Consider the following 18,558-nt stretch of genomic DNA (forward strand, 5'->3'; position numbering starts at 1 on the left):
GGCTTTTGCATATGATTAATTGCGAAAGAGAAATGAGCACATGTGTCTGTCCTAAGAGCAAAGAAATGGAGTCATTACAAGTATACTGCTCGTGTCTGGTAATACAGGACCATGACTACGTATTGGTCTCCCCAAGTTTCTTGTCCATCACCGGCCGTAGGATCTTATAAAAGATAGCCCATAAGAATATAGAGACAAGAGGGAAGACACCCATCAGGTAAAGCGCAAAGCTGTAGCTCCTGACCTGCGCCACCCACCCAGCCAACGAGTGCGAAATAGCGGCACCAGTCTGTCGAGTGATGCCACCGACAATGCTCATAGTGATATTTACATGCCCAGTACCAGCCATCATGGCGGCTAGCAACCCTGGAATTGCTACGCTTTGGATACCTGCGCCAATGCCATCGAGGATCTGGACTGGCCACACGCCCCAGCCCTTCATAACACGGCCTGCGACAGCGGCGCGGACGGGCAAGACGCAGTACGAGAGCAGAACAGCTGACCAGTAGCCGTAACGGCCGGATGCCCAAGCAGACAAGATTGAGACGATGACCATTGTGCCCTGTGCTATGATGACGGTTAGGCCCGTGGTTCCGGCAGGATCTCCCTCGCCTGCGGCCACCAAGGCCTGGCCGTAAAGGAAAAGAATCGCAGCGTTGCCGAGGTGGAACATGAATATTGTGATGGCGACAATACCAAGAGGCCAGTTGTTTTGAAAGATCTTGATCCAGCTGTAAGTGAACTTGGGCTTCAGACTCAATCGACAGAAGCTGGCCTTAGGACTGGCAATCGGAGTCTGACGAGGTGGCATGTCACCCCTTTCTGTGAAGTCATGGATGTCTACCTCCCCTCTCTCCTGCGTTCGATGGGCATTACCCGCTCTTTGGTCAGGAGCAGGCCCTCCTCTTGCTGCTGCATGATCGACTGCTCTCTCCGGTAGGAGGAAAACACTTGCTATCGTTGTTGCGCAGAATGCCATGACGAGATAGAAGACCGCGTTCAAGCCGAATTTCGACCCCAAAAGCCCAGCTAGACCCGCGCTGACCATGTTGCCCGCGTGGTTAGCTGCCTGATTTCGCCCATTTAGTACGCGGAAGCTGTGCTTGCTCTTGTTCTGCGTATTGCTGCCTTCTTGGTCAGGGGAGCAGATTCCCAGTGTGAGCGCCACGAGAAGAGGCATCATGCTTGTGCCTGCGACGGCAGACACAATTTGCGTGGAAAAGACGAGGGCCGGATGTGTGGAGATAAGATTGAGTCCTTGAGAAACACCCACGAGGAGGGCGCAGCCAGCGACGAGAAATCGCTTGTACCTAGCGGCCTCAAGTATCAGCTAACTTGTGACAATACCGGAGTATGGGATTTGATAAGTCCGTGGGGGGTAAGACCACTCACTTCGTTGCATCTATAAGCGCACCGATCGGCCCCGTTGCTATGATGGTAGCAACACCGCCCGCCGTACTCACCATACCACGCAGCCCAGGTTCCCATCCACGTTGTTGTAGGTAAACGCCAAGAAATGGGCCGAGCCCATCCGCAACATCTCCCATGAAGAAGGACATAATGAAGAGAGCCCAGCGTGCCCGCCTTTTCAACTTCTCGTTTTCCACCTGGCTCGAGTCAGGGCCCGACTGCGCATCTTCCTCGTCTAGTATGTTAACATTGGCGATGGTAGGTGGCGGAGATGCCGATGCAATGATCGGTATGTCCTTCTTGTCGTCAACGTTCCCATCCGCGTTGGGCTCAATCGGGTGCAGCGACTCGAGGCTAATGTCGTTGCGCGGGTTGGACTGTGAATCCTTGGCGTCCATTGTCTCTCACCGTGAAGGGTTGACAGATACTCCCCTGCGTCCTTGAGCCTCAATGTACCGGGTGGGCTTTCGTTATAAGAAGCTCCGTCCGATCTATCGAGACAAACCGGCCAAACTGACACAGACAGAGGTTCCTACGTCAACGACGGGGCCATACCCGAATTGATGCACACAACTGTGCCAAATATAGACACTTGCTCAAACCTTCTTTTCTCGATCTACCTTGATTTGGAGCTCTTTGGAGCTGCCTACGTCTTGACAAGCTTTCAGTTGGCGGTACACAAGGTTAGGTGCTACCTTATTTTGAAACGGGCAAACACACAAAACAGCTTTACAGCGAACACTGCATCTCCACCCCGCTTCTCACTGTTGCGAGACCTTCGGGAATTGTGTGATTCGGCCGAACTATAAGGGAGCATGATGTCGGCTCGGCATTGGCGGCTGAATGGCGCTTTAATACTACTTCCCTTTACCATGTAGTCCAATGTATTGCAAAGTAAGTGTGCAATAATTAGGAGTTCCTTCATGATTGTCACACGGTGGAGTTCCATAAACAGTACATGCTAGACCAGACAAGCTCATTTCGATTTTGAGACTGGAGTCTGATATTCCGAGCTTCTTCATGACTATCTCACAGAGACTCAAGACTTTTTCTCGATGCGCAGTATCTCGTGAAACTATGATCTTTATCAATTAGGTAGGTCCATATGGAGATGTCGAGTCTATCCTCTTTAAGTACGATACTCGGGCCGAACTCGTGAGTCAATTGGATTGAACGAGAGTTTCAGCCCTCCGATGGTACTGGGACTTCCACCTTTCGGCTGCCTTCCCCACATTTCTTTAGCCAAGTCTCGTATGTCCTGCACCAATCCGTCTGGCTGCTGTAGAGCAGCGAGATGACCTGCGTAATTGCGTTCTGCAGTCTCAGTTAGTTGAACCCCGGGCACTACGTTGCCAAAGGCATATCGGTAAATCAAACCTTTGTAAAAGACCAGGTTCCCATTCTGCTCGACTGATCGTCTCATTGCTCTTTTGGAGGCTTCGTCCGTATCGCAGGAAAAGGAGCTGAACCCAAATGGCACTTGAATTCTATTGTCTTCGTCTATCGGAAGATCCGAGAACTTCTCGTAAGTCGGAGGATTGTAGTATGGCATGACCGAGGACATGATACATCCGGTGAAAAAGTACAGAGACGCGGTGGTCAGAATGGCCTTGGTCCACAAGGGATTGTTCCAGGGCTCTGAGTGACCGACGACCTGGTACTTTTCAAGAACCCACATGAGTATTCCCATAGGATTATCATGCAATGCTAGCGCAATTGTTTGAGGCTATGCGATAAAAACCAATTAGTTCCATCTCATCCATCGTCGACTATGGATGATCTTACTTGGATTCTGGCGGTGACGTCAAATCCCCTATGGCGCTGTACCCAGTTTCTATATTTGCGGAAGTCCTCCTTCTCGCGTTCTGAGAGCTGGGTATCATCTGGTAGCGGAATGGAAGCATAGTTGCAGTGCAGAAGCTTACAGGAGTCAGTGTATTTTGCACCAAGCTCACGGCCTACAGCATGAACCAAATCGCCACACTGAACCATGTACTCGTTGTACCCAAGGCTCTTCATGAGCGTGTCAAAAACACGTGCGTTGTCCTTAAGCTTCCAGCTAGCCTGCTTTGAGGAAGAGGACCAACAGAAATTTGGCATGCTTGGTACCACGATGTGGAAAGATGGATTGTCAAGGTTGGCGTGATCAGATAACGGACGCCAGATTTGACTGTACTCCCAAAACGTCCCAGCCCAGCCATGAATGGCGAGCAGGGGAATTGCTTCAGGACTCTGCGATCGAGCGTGGGTGAAGTGTATTGTAAGGTCTTCAACTGTGGCCAAGTACTGCGGCACCTCGTTCATGTGGCTCTGAACCTCGTACCAGTCAAAGTCGTTGAGCCAACAACTTTGGAGGAATGTCGCCGTGGAGTACCAATCTCCTAGATAGTTTTAGCCACGCAACTCAACATGATCTGCAAAGCAACGAACCAAAATGCTGGTCAGCATCACGGCATTCGGAACGGCTCGGAAGTCTGAACTCTTCAAGTTTACTTCGCAAGCGCCTAACTTCTTCGTGTGCAATGTCGACCCTAAATTCCTTGATATCACACATGATGAAAGCTTTTCAGACTTTCGACTTGATCAGCAAGCTAATAATGTTTATGAGTATTGGCGACTATCCTTCGAAAGCGCACGAGAACTCCGCACATTATAGCCAGAGGAACTGATATTAATTATGTAATCATAGCCGCGGCTTTCTGGTGCCAATAGCTTTGACTCGTCTCGAAACATTGCGCCCAGACCGTAAGCTTTGTTGCACATATGATCTCATTTCAGCTGCACAGTGCACATGCAGTTGACGAAACACTTGACACACGAAAGCTGGAACGCACGGCGAGCTGCTCGACGAGACTATTACCGGGCGGCAATACGGAATTGTCTCTAGTTGATTACGTACGATGAAAGAAATCTATTTTGCGGGCCCATTAAGAGTCGTAACTGATCAAACCATCCATGGTTCCCGCATGAAGTCCACCAGTGATGGGTATATCCGCTGCCGTTGTGTGGCGCGCAGCATCACTGAGGAGATAGACGACGGCACCAGTAAGGTCGTTTTGCGTGCTAAGCCTCTGGTTGGGCGGCGCGAGCCACATCTGCTCTCCCTCCCGCTTACTCTTTGACGCCCGTACGTTTCTTGTCATTTCTGAGTCGACGAAACCGGGAGAAATGGTGTTCACGCGGATGTTGTGTGGTGCGAGCTCAACGGCAAGGGCCTTGGAGAGCATGAAGACGGCTCCCTTGGAGGCGTTGTATGCCGCCATGCGGTAGCCGGGGAGAGCAATGTGCGCGGACTGGGAGGCTAGAAGGACCATGCTGCCCCCCGACCCTTGCTTCAACATTTGCTTGGCCGCAAGTTGAGCGACGAAGAATGTTCCGCGAACCTATTTGATTATGAGTACGAATTCCTGTGGGGTAAGACCATAGAAACGACTCACGTTGATCTCCTGGATGCGGTTGAACTCGGCCCATGTTTGATCGAGGAATGGCTTATCTATGGCAATGCCCGCCGCTGGCACACAGCCGTTGATGGAGCCGAATTCCGCAATCACTTTGTCGAAAGCAGCTTGGATACTCTCTTGCGACGTGACGTCCGTCTTGATGTAAACAGTTTTTGTGCCAAACTTCTCAGAGAGCGTGTTAAACTCATCGACTGGCTTATCCTGGATATCAAATACTGCTACATTTCCGCCCATCTCGCAAATAGCGCGAGTGCATGCAAAACCGATGCCCTGGGCTCCGCCCGTAACGATGTAGTTACGGCCGCGGAGCTCAAACATGGGCCGCACGTCGTCAAGGTGGTCGGAAGGCATGATAAACCGATTGAAGATAGGTTGCGACTGGTAAATGAGTATGACGGCTATGATTCAGAGCTGAGGGAAAGTCAGTAGTTGATTTGGTCATGAATGATGTGAATAGTCCCTGCTGTTCCTTTATCGTGACTCCCGGCGAGGAGTGTGTGGTCCCGGGGTTGGCTTCGGAAAGTGGGTCTCACCCCGGTTCCGTAGACTTCGGAAGCTCCGAAGCTCATCGGTTCCTATTCGTGCTGGCGCGCCGGATCCCTACCCCGACTCTTTGTCGACCCGTTTAGGACACCAGTTGGCGACACTTGATATGACTTACCCTAGAGTCGATTACCGTAACACGATTGATATTCGTCTGGGTGTATGAGTATCCCACTTCTATCTATCCATTTGGTTGTTAATACCTACTTGGTACTTTGTATAATCGCAAACAAGCATCTAGCTGTCTCAACCACAACTAACATTTCGTCGAATCTTATCGCAGAGACAATGGCATCCAATGCACCAGGTGCTTGTTGCACTGTTGGCACACTCCACGAGTAAGATTATTCCTAGGTGCACAGCAATAACAATCTTCGAATATCAGCTGATTTCCTCAACATAGGGGTACTCCAACAGGGAAATCCGTCCAGGTTGGTGGGAAAATCGAGGCATACTTGGCCCTTCCCGCTGAAAACGAGGCTTCGCAGCGAGCTGTCTTGTATCTTCCAGATATCATTGGAATATGGCAAAACAGCAAGCTCATGGCCGATGCATTTGCTCGCCAGGGCTACGCATGCCTAGTCCTCGATCTGTTCAATGGTGATCCGGCACCGTTAAACATGCCGGAGGATTTTGACATCATGAAGTGGCTGCAGGAGGGCACTGGCGGGAAGAACCCACACACCTCAGAGACAATTGACCCAATAGTCGTCTCCGGCATCAACTACCTAAAAGGCCTTGGTATTACGAAAATTGCAGCAGCAGGATATTGTTTTGGGGCCAAGGTTCGTTTCCATATCAATTGCACACTACAAAGTATCCTAATTCTCTTCCAAGTATGCCGTGCGTCATTACAAGAGCGGGATCCAATGCGGTTTCATTGCCCACCCGTCCTTTGTAGAAGCGGATGAGCTCGCTGCCATCACCGGACCGCTGTCGATTGCTGCAGCAGAGTTTGATGACATCTTCCCAACAGAGAAGCGACATGAAAGTGAGGCTATTCTCGCTCAAACGAAGCAAAACTACCAGATCAACCTGTTTTCTGGTGTTCACCATGGCTTTTCCGTTCGCGGTGACCCGAAGAACGAAAAGGAGAGGTTCGGAAAAGAACAAGCTCTTTATCAAGCGGTATCTTGGTTCAACAGATACTTTGAAGCCGTAGGAGTCTAAACGCAAGGTCTCTACTTATTAATGGAAAGATCTGAGCTTTGCACCTTCTGTTCCACTCTTTTGAACTGGCTCTTGTGCTCAATAAACTGGATAGCCTATTGAACGTTGCAAATTACAGCCGGCCTGAGATGTGTCCCTCTCTCATAACACATGCACTGACTCTAGCAGACAGTTTGTTGAATTCAAGAGCGATTGCCATCGCCTAGGCGCAAAGATTCTGGAGAGGCATGAGGCCCACGTAAAAAGCCTCGGGCTCAAAAATCGCCTTTATGTAATTTCCGAGCTCTGAGACCATACACTACCCCCCGTCCCCCTTGACTCTTGAGTCCAGTCTGCTAGGGCTGAGGTAAGACAAAATTTCGAGCAGACATGTCTCCAAGACGTCATCAATGAAGGCTACAGCAAGGACTCGGCTTTCATCAGTGCTTTGATGCCCCCGAACTACCTATATGCCTTACCCTCGAGAAATTACGAAGTGTTCCACTCCAGATTTTACACGCATGTGGTGACTGGGGAAATCATGGATGGATGTAGCATCCATCCCTAATCAACCATCTGAAATATATTTATGCAACATAGGTAATTAGGGGGTTTCCGATGGGCACCTTCAAACTAGTTTTACGGTTAGGCAAGCCACATAAGCCATTGCAGGCGACCAGATGTCACTGCCGTAGTCGTATAGGCGAATTCATTTTCGTGATATTCCGCAGGGCATAATTCAGTCTAGTATCCTACCGCATGATTCAGTCACTTCCACCAATTTGTGCGGTCGAAAGTCGGGTTTTCACAATAGTGAATGTAAATGCTGACGGAACGATGATGTGACTGACAGAATGTCTCAGTAGCCCCTGTAAGGGAAGCACACACCTTACACATACCTCCGCTAATCCTGTAACTGACAGTTGGACTAAGTCGGTAATATGGGCTGGGCAAACTAAGTAACCAGCCACGAAGTAAACTTGAAGTATTCAGGGATGGGTTAGCCGCCCACGCGTTGCCATATTCTGGCCATGCTCAAGAGGTGATTGCAACCAAAATCTGTCAATGATCTCTGCTCGGTACTTTGTCTTTACAAAGATTATTAGATTACTTGATAGGAGACCTCGATTGGAGGTATGATCTTAAAATTTCCCCTCTGTCTGTAGTTCGACGAAGCTCCACCCTATCCCACATTTGCCGTCACATGGAAATCATTCTCTTGTCATCTTCTCATCACTTTCATTAAACTCATTGATATTTGCTGCAGGCGTTCATGGCTCCGCCATTAGACAACATCGTCGTGAGGCAAATTGCATCTCTGTCAATACTTTTCGTACTCGCGACTGGGATTTTCGGCCTTCGATTATTCACTCGGATTTTACATACTATGACCTACCGACTATTGCTAGATGACTATTGCATCATTGTTGCATGGGTAAGCATCTCAAGCTCCTATCATGCGTCTTCTACTAATCTCAAAGTCAAGATACTGTTCGCTACCCAGCTATTCCTCCGAGTCGCGGTGCTTAATGCCACATCTCTCGTTCCTATCGTTCTTTCGGTTAAAAAGAATGCCGACATGAGCCATGTAGCTGGAGTCATGGCAAATATGGCATGGTCGCTTGCTAAGACATCTTTCATCTTCACTCTTTTGCAGCTCGTCACCGGAAAATTGCGATGGCTATTGTGGTTCATCATGGTGACCATGAACGTTACCGTGGCGACATGGGTACCCTTATTCGAAAATCCATGTGGTCCTCGTTCTCATTTGCCGTGCATGACAGGTAGACAGGCACTCAACTTTGCTGTCTTTGCTTCCGGTATGCTTGAGTATGTCGCAGTTTTCGGGTTTACGAATCACACTCACAGCTCAATGTATCAGCTTATTCAGTCTTTTTGGACTTCCTCCTATCTTTATTGCCATGGAAGATCATATGGCCGCTGCACCTCAGCACAAAGGACAGAATTGGTATATGTGTGGCCATGAGCATGGGATTCGGGTTAGTTTTTTCTCTGCCATTATTACGGGCTGCTTTCAATTTCTAATCATGTATGAAGTGCTGGAGCAACAGGAATTGTCAAGATATTTCATCTTTTCAGTTTCAATCCGTTGGATAATAGTAAGTGCTGACTTTCGTACGATTAGTTTTTGTAATATTCCCGTGTAATCTAACTACTCTATAGATAAATTAGGGGGTCTTTTTATATGGGAAAGTGCTGAGATCGCAGCGACCATCATGGCCGCGTCAATCCCCGTGCTTCGGAAGCTCTCTCTCAGCCGCAGGAGACACAATATCGCGCCTGACATGCGGGAAAATCAAGAAGAAGCGATGAGGTCAAGCTTCAGACGACAGCTACGCATGGTGGGTCTCGGTAGTCAAGTTACAGAAAACACCAACACGACTCAAGCTGCTCCATCAACAATCCTTGGGTCAACTCAAGAGGAAGCGAACGTGGTTTGAATAGAGGCGCAGATTAGTATTAAGATTGAGACTTGAAGTGGAATGACCCAAGAGAAAGGAAGCGTACAGAGAGATAAGACTTTCTTGGCTTCTTTCTTCTAGTAGATGCATTTCTTGACTGATACCGGTCCAGAACCCAATCATTTCGAAAATGAGATCAAGGCTAATAGCCAAATCCGCATATAACGTGGAAAGCTCTCTCAGTTGCCTGAGCCTCACTGGTGTCTCGAGTTCCTTGGATATTGCATCTGTGACGTGCTGCTCACAGCCTTCAGCTGTGTCCGTTTGGTGGCCACGAGAGGAACTAATTATCGTCTGGGGGTTACGATCGGATCATTTCATCATTGATCGAAAAGCTAAATAACTCCGCCAGCAGCCTTCAATCGCATATCAAATTAATTGTGCTTACTCTCGAACGTTGCCCCGCTTTGTATCATCAACGAAGGATGATCTCCAGCATCAGGGAGGCATTCGCAAGGAGTAAATGCTGCCGAATAAGATCTATTATTCATTTGGCAAAATGTTCTTCGAGTTCACGAATCGGGCCAGCTTTCAGACACTAAAGATTACGGAACAGCTCGTCAAGGTGCCGACGGCGCTGAACAGGTCCGAGTACTGTATTTACTGCTTGCATGATGTTAGCGAACTTGTGCAGAGCGAGTTTCTCCTTGCAGCTTCCAGGTCATCTCACGAATCCGATGGAAGCTTCGACTACTCATCATCGACTTAGCCAACATGAGTGTTTGGCAGATTATTATCACGGTGAAGAGCTCGTACTCTGAATGGTTTCTCAAGTCCATGGAGCCCGCGCACGCGATACGATGTGTGGGGGTTGGTCTTATTGTCGCCTGGAAGATGATTACAACGGCCTGCTATTCGCAGCCTGTAAGACCTTACTGCGTTTGCTTGTCTAAGCAATAGGGTTATCGGTAGTAGGTTCTTGGGTATCAAGGTAACACTCATGAGCGTCACGACATTACTACTTCAAGGAAAGATCTCTTCACACCGTCGGTAACATATGTTTGGGCATTACTGAATGTGTCGTCATAGCTACATCCGCGAATACGAGACTTCGCTCCGATTTCCCCCACGTATGCAGGGTGAGAGTGTTCGTCGGTGGTCCCTTAATCGCCGTGTGGTTGGCTGGAAACTCTCCCTAGCAGCGATAAGAAGCGTCATGATGTGTGTAAATGGCCGGTTGAACATTTGCTGCCGTCATTGCAGGGTAGATCTCGAAAAAGCAAATACTGGCCCCCGCCCCCCGTGGGTCGTTCAGCTACTCTTTTAAATGCTTAACCTCGCTAACAGCTTCATAGATGAGGTCTCCCCCATTTTGACAATAGTCATTATGGGTAAACTTGTTGTATTTCCGGGCTGATACTTCCGAAGTATTTGTATAAGATGGACAACAAGAACAGGGACGATGAGATTGAATGTTGGGATGAAGTGCACTTTACCGCTGGAGCTGTGTCTCGTGAAAGGGCGACCAGAAGCGCACATCCAGGAATGGATCATAGACGCCCGCGCTTCCCACGGACCAGGGGGTTCAGGAAGCAAGCGATCGAGCCATTTGATTCACAGCCCACTAGTGTATGTACCATAAGCCGGAGACCCAGACTTGATGCCAAATCCAGGTTACTCATAGCGACTTGATGTGCATGTCTTGAACCAAAATCTATAAACACTAAAGCCAGCGGCATTGGCGTTCATCTGGTTAGCTGCGGTATAGTTTACGTAGGTAGTCTCAAGAAAAGCGTTCCTACCCGCAGGACGACAGAGCGGGTTGTGGTTGATGCTAAGCAGGCGTGGCAGGGACCACTCGGAAACACCACGCTGAAACCCCGGAAGCGGCATTCTGCCAGAACCAACAAGTCAGCATTGGCGGATTTCGTATGTGGTGCTTTGCTTACGAATTGTGGCAGACTTGTTCAGCTCTTGAACAGATCCGGCATGGTTCAAGGACTAGCCCTGAAGCAAGGAGTGCCGGGCGACACGGATCAAAACTTAGTGAAAGAGAATCATGGGGATTATCCCATCTTAACCAATCGTCAAAGCCCCGTTATCTCTTCCCCGCATTCTACATTTCTAGCGGGTAAGGGACCCTAGGCTAAACCCGTAGTTGTAGGAAGTCCCGCTTTGCCGCTATCAAGAGGAACATAGCCGACTGACAATCTGTCTGCTTATCTCTTCCCTCTCCTATTCGATTGTGTTGGTTCTCTTCCATCCCCCGGCATTTCTCTCTGAAAGAACCGCTTTTCCATCCTTTCGATCATTGTGTGGCCTGCATACTGAACGTCATCGTTTCACTTACTTGCGCAATATCCACCTGGAAACCATCTGCTTTCAATTACGTTTGAGGTTAAAGTACCCTGCGATGCCACGGAGCAAAGACACCATGGCGCAACCGAAAGAGAACCGCGTCGCAAAGAGACCAAGCCCACAGAGCGGAGAGACGGGAAGACGACGAGCGCCGTATGCACTGCGCGCTTGCGAGGCATGTCGCCGACGAAAGGGGAAATGCGACGGACGGCAACCATGCAGGTACTGCGCAGGACGTAAGCAGACCTGCGTCTTCGACAGCATCTACGGCTCCGATGACGGCATGTGGTCCGTCCCGACTGCGACGGCTACCGATGATTCTCCTACCGAGTCCGATCAATCAAGGCGAGAGACCTCGTCAACGTCCAATAACCAGGACAACATCATGAAACTCTTATCAAGTCTTCAGGACCAATTGAACAGTCTCGCATCCCGCGTGCAGACTCCTAGCGAGGTGGCGAACGCCATACAACCATCCCCGGCATTCACAATGGGCAACCAAACACCCGAAGATTTCCTTTCAGCCCTCATAACCGACGCTGGAGTCCTCGAAAACTGCCTTGAGTCAATCGGGCCGTCAACGTGCTCCCCGCCTCGGCAGCTGTACGGCCTGCCGAGCCCGGAGGAGACCATGAAGGTTGCCCGAAAACGCGTTCGCCGAGAGAGCCTATACCACACGCCGCCCGAACCAATGCAAGAAGAACCGATCAGCCTCGACTTCATTCCTACTGTGTCGGTCCATGACGATGCCATGTCTTTGACGCAGAGCACGAGTTCTTTCAACCCACTTGTGACCGGCGCAAGCGATTCCCAAAAGTTGTTGCGCTTCAAGTCTTTGATGAACATCGACGAAGTGGTCGAAATGCTTGGCGTATACCAAGACGCTATCGGCGCTCTTCATCCGATTATCGACATCGACCAGACTATCGCCCATGCTCGGTTCTTCTATGCAGATGCGGATTCGACAAGTTGGGAGATAGTGACGGAAAAGTCGGACATGGCTTCCGAGGAAGATTTGATAATCTTGAATCTTGCCTTGGCTATTGCACTCCACACCGAAGCGACGCCAGAAAGCTCCAATATCGAAGCGCTTATCGTAGATTGTATGAAAGAGGCTGTGAACAGCAGAATCACCGAATCTAACACAAGTATAAAACAAGTCATCATCATACTTCTCAAGGTCAGTTGCAGCCACTTTCCGTTTCGACTCCATCTAGCGCTGACAAGACCAATCAGGGCTGCTACGAATACTTCAATGATATGCCCCAGGTTGCATGGCGTATGTGTGGCATAGCCGGGCGCATGCTCATGGAGCTTGGAGTACACAACGAGGAAGCGTGGTCCCGTCTGGCAAGCTCACCGAGTCTACGCTCAGAACTCTGCACCCTGGTCTCCAGCATTGTCATCCTAGACCGACAATGGAGTGCAGCAGCCAACCTGCCCTCTAACTTTCATGACTCCAGTTTCAGCCCTGTCAACCTTATCTCGGTAAGCTACACCGTTCTGATCAAACTCTCAACCTGCATTAACACACCAAAAGGCCGATCATCCCTACATACAAGCAATGCTGTCCTTCATCCGCGTCAGCAATAAGCTGGAAGGGCCTATGGCACAAGCCACAAAGGCCCAGCGGTACGAAGACGAGGATAACTTTGAGCTCATGAATTTCCAGTTGGAGCAATGGCGCAAACGAGCTGTCGGCAACTACTCCATCACACACCCTGAGACATGGAGCCTAAGCCCCCCCAAGCAACCTTCCTCTTTCCCCATACTACTCCACCTGCGCGCGGAAACCGTCCGGAGTTTCCTCCTCAAGCCGTGGTTCTTCTCACGAACCGACACACAGACGAGCAAGAAATACCTGCAGCCCGCAATCGAAGTCCTCTTTGATATCTGCGACGTTCTCTACGCACTGAACGCCAACACAGACATCTACCGGAAGCAGCAGCCTTATTATCAAGAGCTATTGGCTTCAGCTTCCGCCCTCGGTTTCGTTCTGACGTCATCCCTGGAGCAGAACCGTTCAACCTTACTAGCTAGCCTGCCGCCGGGACTGTCCAAGGCTATGGGCCGCAGCTACGAGCTGGCTGTGGCACTGGCAGCGAGTTATGTTACGAGGTCAAAGGCTGCAAAGCAGCTGTCTGATCAGCTTGCGGAGGTGCGTGGGAGTCTGATGGGGTTCGGCATGATCGAGATGCCCGACTCCGAGAATGATGACGGCAGGAAGGACGGCGACGTACTTCCTGCATCGGAGTTTATGTATGATGGGTCTTCTGGGTGGGACGATGAGTTCCAGATGCAATGGCCAAATTGCGATCTCGAGAACAGTTTCGCTGAGGGCTTAGTCTCTTAAGGGGCCTCTTGGCGGTTGTACTTTTATTATCTATAATTACCATGTGATACGAGATGAATGACGATCAATGATAACATCGACGATTATTTTCAGAGTCTACAAGGCCGCCACCGGTATTTGACGTCTCAGACATATAAAAAGACATGGCTACCTAGACTTAAGATGCTTGATCATTGCAGGACCGAATCGGAGAACTAGTAGCTGCAACCTAAACCTCTACCGTATCCGTTCATTCTTCCATAGCTCCTTCATGATTTCCGCACCTTGAAATTAAACATTTCGTTTGATACAACAGAGTTCCGATCCCTCATCTTTTCCGCAGTATCGATCCCTAGGACTGGCACGCGGTACTCAAAAGTTGCCCCATCCTCTTGGCCTTTGATCGGATATGGGAAGGGAAGGTACTGCGGCATCAAACCAAGTTGAGCCAGGACGGTTCCCTGGTCCCATGAAATGTGCTCGTGGTACAACCTGTCGCCACGAATATTCACAACAGCAGTGAAGGGTATTTCCACCTTTTTGTACGTTGGCGGGATACCAGGGACACTGAGAGACACCGGGGTGTTAGCTGCTTTCGTCTCTGAGTATTATGCCCCCAATAGATGATCACTCACAGCCAATCGACCACCGTGTCATGTGTGAACTTATAGATGAACTCGTCCACGACGCGGTCAATACCAAGCGTGCGGCTGATGAGTTCTAACTCTGTATCTTGAGAGTTATTGAAAATGAAGTTGTTGCGGTAGAATCGTGTTAATGGCCCTCGTCCGATGCCACCCGTCAGCTGAGCACGTGTTAGCTGTGAGGCTTTCATATTCTGGGCCTCCATCATAAAAGATCAATTTGACTTCGCTTACTGTGGGGACATGGTTCACATATGGTTGATCAACCATTGTGCTCATGGTATGCTCAACAGAGCGGTCCGCGAACTCATAGTATGTATGCTCATCCCAGATGGCCTCAAGATCGAAATAAGGCCCGCCAATAAGCGACTTGAGAAATGTCAAGTTTCTGGTGTGAGACAGAGACTCTGACCAGTAATCGAAATCTTCATGAAATGGCGTCGCAAGCCTGAATGACTTAGCCTTTGCGTATCGATACGTGGTGATGCCCTCGGTCTTTTTTGTCTCAGACGGTGCTTGGCCACCAGCAAGGTGACACAGCATGGGGATTTTGGATTTCTCGAGGGTATTCTCATCGCTGGAATCTGCATATACAACAGCTCCCACAATATCTGGGAAGATGCAAGCCACCCCAGCAATCTTATTCCATAACGTTGGGTCAAACGCTGGAAAGAGGCTTAGTTCGTGTGAACAGTCTTTGCGATACCGAAGGGTACAATCACTCAACGAACATACCGACAACTCCGAACCTGCTATCTTTCTCCAGCTTGCTGCAGTCTTTCAGTGCTTTCAAAGCAGTCTGTAAGACATCTGTGGCAAGGCTCGGATTAGTCAACGCCTTGGCTTGGATCTCCACCACGACGAAACCCTCTTCCGCCCACTTGATGAGAGCAGAGGGTACTCCTTCGACAATATCCAGGTGTTGCGTCGAATCATGTTGCAGTATAATGAGGCCCTTTCCGTAGCCTCGGCGCGAGAGCGGCGGCAGCAACGTGACGCCCTCGCTGATGCACTGTGGCTCAGCCTTTGGCAGTGGCGCAGGGGGCTTGCTGATATCCGCATACATTTTGAGAAAGTCTTGTGGTAGTGGTATCGGATTCAACGGTGTAGCTTGAAGAGCAATGTTTAGGGGTTGTCAGCTGCGAGTCTAGTCTATACGTTGAGTTCGGGGTTCAATCAAGGCACTCAAGCGATCAACACGGATTACCTGGGATGGACCATGCGTTGCGCTTGACGTTCCGATGGCATGGTCACACTTGATACGGAAACCTTGTTTTAGCGCATAGAGCACAGCTGACAAGGCCCTAGAGCTGTATCCCTTGTATCCGGTGTACCGTGGGGTGAGCTTCCGTTGGATGGTGTAGGAGCGTGTGTTCCGTTCCGTTCGGAAGTTCCGTGATAAGCACTCAGACGGCGACAACAATCCCCGGCTAGAACCACATTCGCTGTTACGCGCGCTTGGACTCGCTGAGCCACGTTACGGGGCAGACGATCATTGAGAACATGGGTAAGGGTACCTGTCATGAATTCTTCAGCAGTAGCCGCATTTCCAGATGGAGCAACGATGGGCCGACGGTGTCTTGATGCTTCGATGGCTGTGCTCCGTAGTAGTATCCTCGAAATTTGTTTGCGCGTGTAAACGCACGTATTTGATGAGATACTCGCTCATAAGTGTGCTTCAAAAACTTCTGCAATACTCAAGGAAGACACACTTGTGCATCTTTCGCGCATCGACGGGGCCTTGAGAGTTACCTTAGTCGTATCTCAGACGCCACGCAACGCAACCAACGCCTGATCATGACGGTCAAGGTCTCGAATCTGGAATGATTCCGCCGCCGCCTGATCCATATTTCGACAACCAATCTCTCGTAAGTGACATGATAGGCACAAGGGCTGACGGGCCCAATTTCGATAAGTTCCTAATGCGTGTTGGTGGTTCCGGAAGCACCACCGGAATCTATCCCCATACCCTGCCGCGGCGGCCTAACACTGACACACCCCCTGTCAACCAGCCATCAATCTGGGGTAACTCGACAGTAACTGGATATGGGCAGACAGCTTCGATATGTAAAGCTGGGTTTGTCTCATGTGCAGATGGGCTTTGATCTCTTCATGATTCATCGTTTTATATCTTGACTCTAAACTCGAAATTGAACAGAGTCTTGCGCCACTCGTTCACTCAAGTCTCCTGTCCCTAGCTTCTCAGAGCTTCACGTTAGAAAGCCTTACAATGGAGGGTCCATTTGATGCAGTCGTCGTCGGTGCCGGTAAGTATAATTCAGGCCCACTTTGGCTTTCCTTTCTAGACTCTAGCCACTGACAAGTCACTCTTCTCAAGGCTGGTTCGGTCTCGCAGCCGCCAAGGCCTACTCACAACTCCACCCGACCGCGAACCTCGCTGTCCTAGAAGCTGCCGAGTCTTGCGGAGGAACATGGTCCAAGAACCGCCTCTACCCCGGCTTGAAGTCGAACAACATGATTGGGACCTACGAGTACCCTGACTTTCCCATGTCCGAGTCCGTGTACGGCGTCAAGCCCAACAACCACGTCCCGGGCGCGGTCCTGCACCGCTACCTTACCGATTTCGCCAAGCACTTTGGCTTCTTCGATCGCATTCAGTTTAATACCGCTGTCAACCTGGTGGAGAGGAATGGCGAGAAGGGATGGCGACTTTCTGTTGCCTCACCGGCAGGAGAGCGCGTTATCCAGACTGAGAAGCTCATCCTGGCAACAGGGCTGACCTCGACGCCGAATCTTCCAACTTACTCAGGAGCCGAGTCTTTCTCGGGGCCTCTGTTTCATGCAAAGGACTTCTGCAAGAGGGCATCAGAGCTCAAAAGAGTCAAGAATGCCGTAGTCGTAGGCGGGGCAAAGTCTGCATTCGATGTTGCCTATGCCTTGGTACAGGATGGCGCGCAGGTAGACTTGATCGTTCGCCCCAACGGCCACGGTCCTGTTTGGATTGCGCCCCCCTTTGTCACACCTTTCAAGAAGAGAATGGACCAGTTGCTGAACATCCGTTGGATGTCATGGTTCAGCCCGTGTCCTTGGGGTGGCGAAGACGGCTACTCGGGTGTCCGGCAATTCCTTCACGGGACCACCTTTGGCCGCTTCATTGTCGATTCGTTCTGGAAGGTGCTGAGCGGCGACGTTCTCTCAGCCAACGCGTACGACTCTCACCCTGAGCTTCAGAAGCTGAAGCCTTGGCACTCGGCGTTCTGGATTGGTAGCGGTCTTAGCATCTTGAACTACGACAGCAGTCTTTTCGATTTGGTCAAGGAGGGCAAGATTCGGGTTCACATTGACAACATCGATAGACTGGAGGGCAACAAGGTCTTCCTGTCTTCTGGCGAGCAACTCGAGACTGAGGCGATTGTTTGCTCCACCGGCTGGAAGAAGGAGTCGACCATCAAGTTTGCCGGTCTCAACGAGGAGAAGCTCGGCCTCAAATACTCTGCAACTGAGAAACGGGCTTTAGACCAAGAAGCGGACGCCAAAGTTCTTGAGCTCTTCCCTCGGCTGGGAGATCAACCTAAACTGAGATTCACTCCTAAGGAGGCAAACCCCTTGCGTTACTACCGCTTCATGGTTCCCTCCACAATGGTGGGCTCTCGCGATCTCGCCTTTGCCGGTATGATCTCAACAGTCAGCACTTCAGTCTGCGCCACTATTCAAGGACACTGGATTGCCGCCTTCTTGGGTGGCCAGCTGGATCGTCTCCCTACATCTGATCAGGAGATTACGGACGAGATTATGCTGCACACACAATGGGGCAAGTGGCGTTACCCCTGCGGCTACGGTGCCGACCTTCCTGACTTTGTTTTTGAGGGCTTGCCATACGTCAACATGTTGATGAAGGATCTTGGAGTAGAGACACACCGCAAGTCAAGTCGCCTTCAGGAGCTTACATCGCCCTACCTACCGGCTGACTTCCGTGGTCTGGTTGATGAGTGGAAGCAGGGTCACGGTGCCAGCGAAATCGAGATTGCCACACATAAGGTTGTTACCTCAGGGACGGATGAATGAGAGGATCATTGAGAGTCAGCCATCTTGTGGCTTTTATTTTGGAAATTTCTTTTGTTTACGGGCATATTCCCTTGGCGGATTCCCATGACTCGTGAGAGAGGGGAGAGGGACCCATAGAATCCTTTCGATTATGTTGCATCGGGGCTGGCTGCCCATTATTGGGTGAACCCGGGTCCCGTCCGCCGGGGAACAAGGTAGGGTGGGACGGGACA

At 50.2% G+C, this 18,558-nt stretch overlaps 8 protein-coding genes across 8 annotated transcripts; 5 read left to right on the forward strand and 3 right to left on the reverse strand.

Moving 5' to 3' along the window:
* Positions 1 to 115: 115 nt before the first annotated feature.
* Positions 116 to 1,808, reverse strand: CABS01_04961 (major facilitator superfamily transporter; the record flags this gene model as incomplete). Its single annotated transcript, XM_060538331.1, has 2 exons — positions 116 to 1,310; positions 1,393 to 1,808. 2 exons carry the CDS (start codon positions 1,806 to 1,808, stop codon positions 116 to 118), a joined length of 1,611 nt encoding a protein of 536 aa, XP_060389993.1.
* A 731-nt stretch (positions 1,809 to 2,539) lies between these two features.
* Positions 2,540 to 5,222, reverse strand: CABS01_04962 (uncharacterized protein; the record flags this gene model as incomplete). Its single annotated transcript, XM_060538332.1, has 5 exons — positions 2,540 to 2,709; positions 2,788 to 3,136; positions 3,196 to 3,791; positions 4,361 to 4,793; positions 4,848 to 5,222. The coding sequence occupies 5 exons, from the start codon at positions 5,220 to 5,222 to the stop codon at positions 2,540 to 2,542; spliced, it is 1,923 nt and encodes a 640-aa protein (XP_060389994.1).
* A 480-nt stretch (positions 5,223 to 5,702) lies between these two features.
* CABS01_04963 (uncharacterized protein) lies at positions 5,703 to 6,584 on the forward strand (the record flags this gene model as incomplete). Its single annotated transcript, XM_060538333.1, has 3 exons — positions 5,703 to 5,752; positions 5,818 to 6,199; positions 6,252 to 6,584. The coding sequence occupies 3 exons, from the start codon at positions 5,703 to 5,705 to the stop codon at positions 6,582 to 6,584; spliced, it is 765 nt and encodes a 254-aa protein (XP_060389995.1).
* Positions 6,585 to 7,836: 1,252 nt separating this feature from the next.
* On the forward strand, positions 7,837 to 9,025 carry CABS01_04964 (uncharacterized protein; the record flags this gene model as incomplete). Its single annotated transcript, XM_060538334.1, has 5 exons — positions 7,837 to 7,998; positions 8,050 to 8,383; positions 8,446 to 8,563; positions 8,622 to 8,683; positions 8,730 to 9,025. The coding sequence occupies 5 exons, from the start codon at positions 7,837 to 7,839 to the stop codon at positions 9,023 to 9,025; spliced, it is 972 nt and encodes a 323-aa protein (XP_060389996.1).
* Positions 9,026 to 9,545: 520 nt separating this feature from the next.
* Positions 9,546 to 9,755, forward strand: CABS01_04965 (uncharacterized protein; the record flags this gene model as incomplete). Its single annotated transcript, XM_060538335.1, has 1 exon — positions 9,546 to 9,755. The coding sequence occupies one exon, from the start codon at positions 9,546 to 9,548 to the stop codon at positions 9,753 to 9,755; it is 210 nt and encodes a 69-aa protein (XP_060389997.1).
* Positions 9,756 to 11,420: 1,665 nt separating this feature from the next.
* Positions 11,421 to 13,697, forward strand: CABS01_04966 (uncharacterized protein; the record flags this gene model as incomplete). Its single annotated transcript, XM_060538336.1, has 3 exons — positions 11,421 to 12,524; positions 12,581 to 12,832; positions 12,885 to 13,697. 3 exons carry the CDS (start codon positions 11,421 to 11,423, stop codon positions 13,695 to 13,697), a joined length of 2,169 nt encoding a protein of 722 aa, XP_060389998.1.
* Positions 13,698 to 13,945: 248 nt separating this feature from the next.
* On the reverse strand, positions 13,946 to 15,386 carry CABS01_04967 (carboxymethylenebutenolidase; the record flags this gene model as incomplete). Its single annotated transcript, XM_060538337.1, has 4 exons — positions 13,946 to 14,243; positions 14,312 to 14,481; positions 14,555 to 14,985; positions 15,056 to 15,386. The coding sequence occupies 4 exons, from the start codon at positions 15,384 to 15,386 to the stop codon at positions 13,946 to 13,948; spliced, it is 1,230 nt and encodes a 409-aa protein (XP_060389999.1).
* A 1,164-nt stretch (positions 15,387 to 16,550) lies between these two features.
* Positions 16,551 to 18,346, forward strand: CABS01_04968 (uncharacterized protein; the record flags this gene model as incomplete). Its single annotated transcript, XM_060538338.1, has 2 exons — positions 16,551 to 16,587; positions 16,659 to 18,346. 2 exons carry the CDS (start codon positions 16,551 to 16,553, stop codon positions 18,344 to 18,346), a joined length of 1,725 nt encoding a protein of 574 aa, XP_060390000.1.
* Positions 18,347 to 18,558: the final 212 nt, after the last annotated feature.

The sequence above is a fragment of the Colletotrichum abscissum genome, assembly GCF_030869225.1.
Source record: "Colletotrichum abscissum strain IMI 504890 chromosome Unknown Scaffold_9.1, whole genome shotgun sequence".
Taxonomy (NCBI): Eukaryota; Fungi; Ascomycota; class Sordariomycetes; order Glomerellales; family Glomerellaceae; genus Colletotrichum; species Colletotrichum abscissum.